This window comes from Volvox carteri (genome assembly GCF_000143455.1).
Source record: "Volvox carteri f. nagariensis unplaced genomic scaffold VOLCAscaffold_329, whole genome shotgun sequence".
Taxonomy (NCBI): domain Eukaryota; kingdom Viridiplantae; phylum Chlorophyta; class Chlorophyceae; order Chlamydomonadales; family Volvocaceae; genus Volvox; species Volvox carteri.
In genome coordinates this window covers 3,010-3,801 of record NW_003307861.1, presented here as the reverse complement: position 1 = coordinate 3,801, position 792 = coordinate 3,010, and the positions used below count along the sequence as shown (strand labels likewise).

The 792-nt window shown below is 68.3% G+C and overlaps 1 protein-coding gene across 1 annotated transcript; it reads left to right on the top strand.

Annotated features, from left to right (window-relative positions):
* Window positions 1–57: 57 nt before the first annotated feature.
* On the top strand, window positions 58–775 carry VOLCADRAFT_33952 (uncharacterized protein; the record flags this gene model as incomplete). The annotated part of the gene is made up of 2 exons (XM_002959528.1): window positions 58–225; window positions 668–775. Coding segments are annotated over 2 exons (276 nt in total), but the record flags the coding sequence as incomplete, so codon positions are not given.
* Window positions 776–792: the final 17 nt, after the last annotated feature.

Here is a 792-nt window from a genome sequence, read left to right as displayed (position 1 = left end):
GGTATCCACAACACCCCAGCATGGGCCCCCCGGGCCCCTTCCAGTCGTACCGCGACACCCCAGCATGGGCCCTCCGGGCCTCTTCCAGTCGCATCCATGACACCCCAGCATGGGCCCTCCGGGCCCCTTCCAGTCGCATCCGCGACACCCCAGCATGGACCCTCTGGGCCCCTTCGAGACGTATCCACAACAACCCAGCATGGGCCCCCCGGGCCCCTTCCAGTCGTACCGCGACACCCCAGCATGGCCCTCCGGGCCCCTTCCAGTTGCATCCATGACACCCCAGCATTGGTCCTCCGGGCCCCTTCCAGTCGCATCCGCGACACCCCAGCATGGACCCTCTGGGCCCCTTCGAGACGTATCCACAACAACCCAGCATGGGCCCCCCGGGCCCCTTCCAGTCGTACCGCGACACCCCAGCATGGCCCTCCGGGCCCCTTCCAGTTGCATCCATGACACCCCAGCATTGGTCCTCCGGGCCCCTTCCAGTCGCATCCGCGACACCCCAGCATGGACCCTCTGGGCCCCTTCGAGACGTATCCACAACAACCCAGCATGGGCCCCCCGGGCCCCTTCCAGTCGTACCGCGACACCCCAGCATGGCCCTCCGGGCCCCTTCCAGTTGCATCCATGACACCCCAGCATTGGTCCTCCGGGCCCCTTCCAGTCGTATCCGCGACACCCCAGCATGGGCCCTCCGGGCCCCTTCCAGTCGTATCCACAACAACCCAGCATGGGCCCCCCGGGCCCCTTCCAGTCGCATCCGCGACACCCCAGCATGGGCCCTCCGGG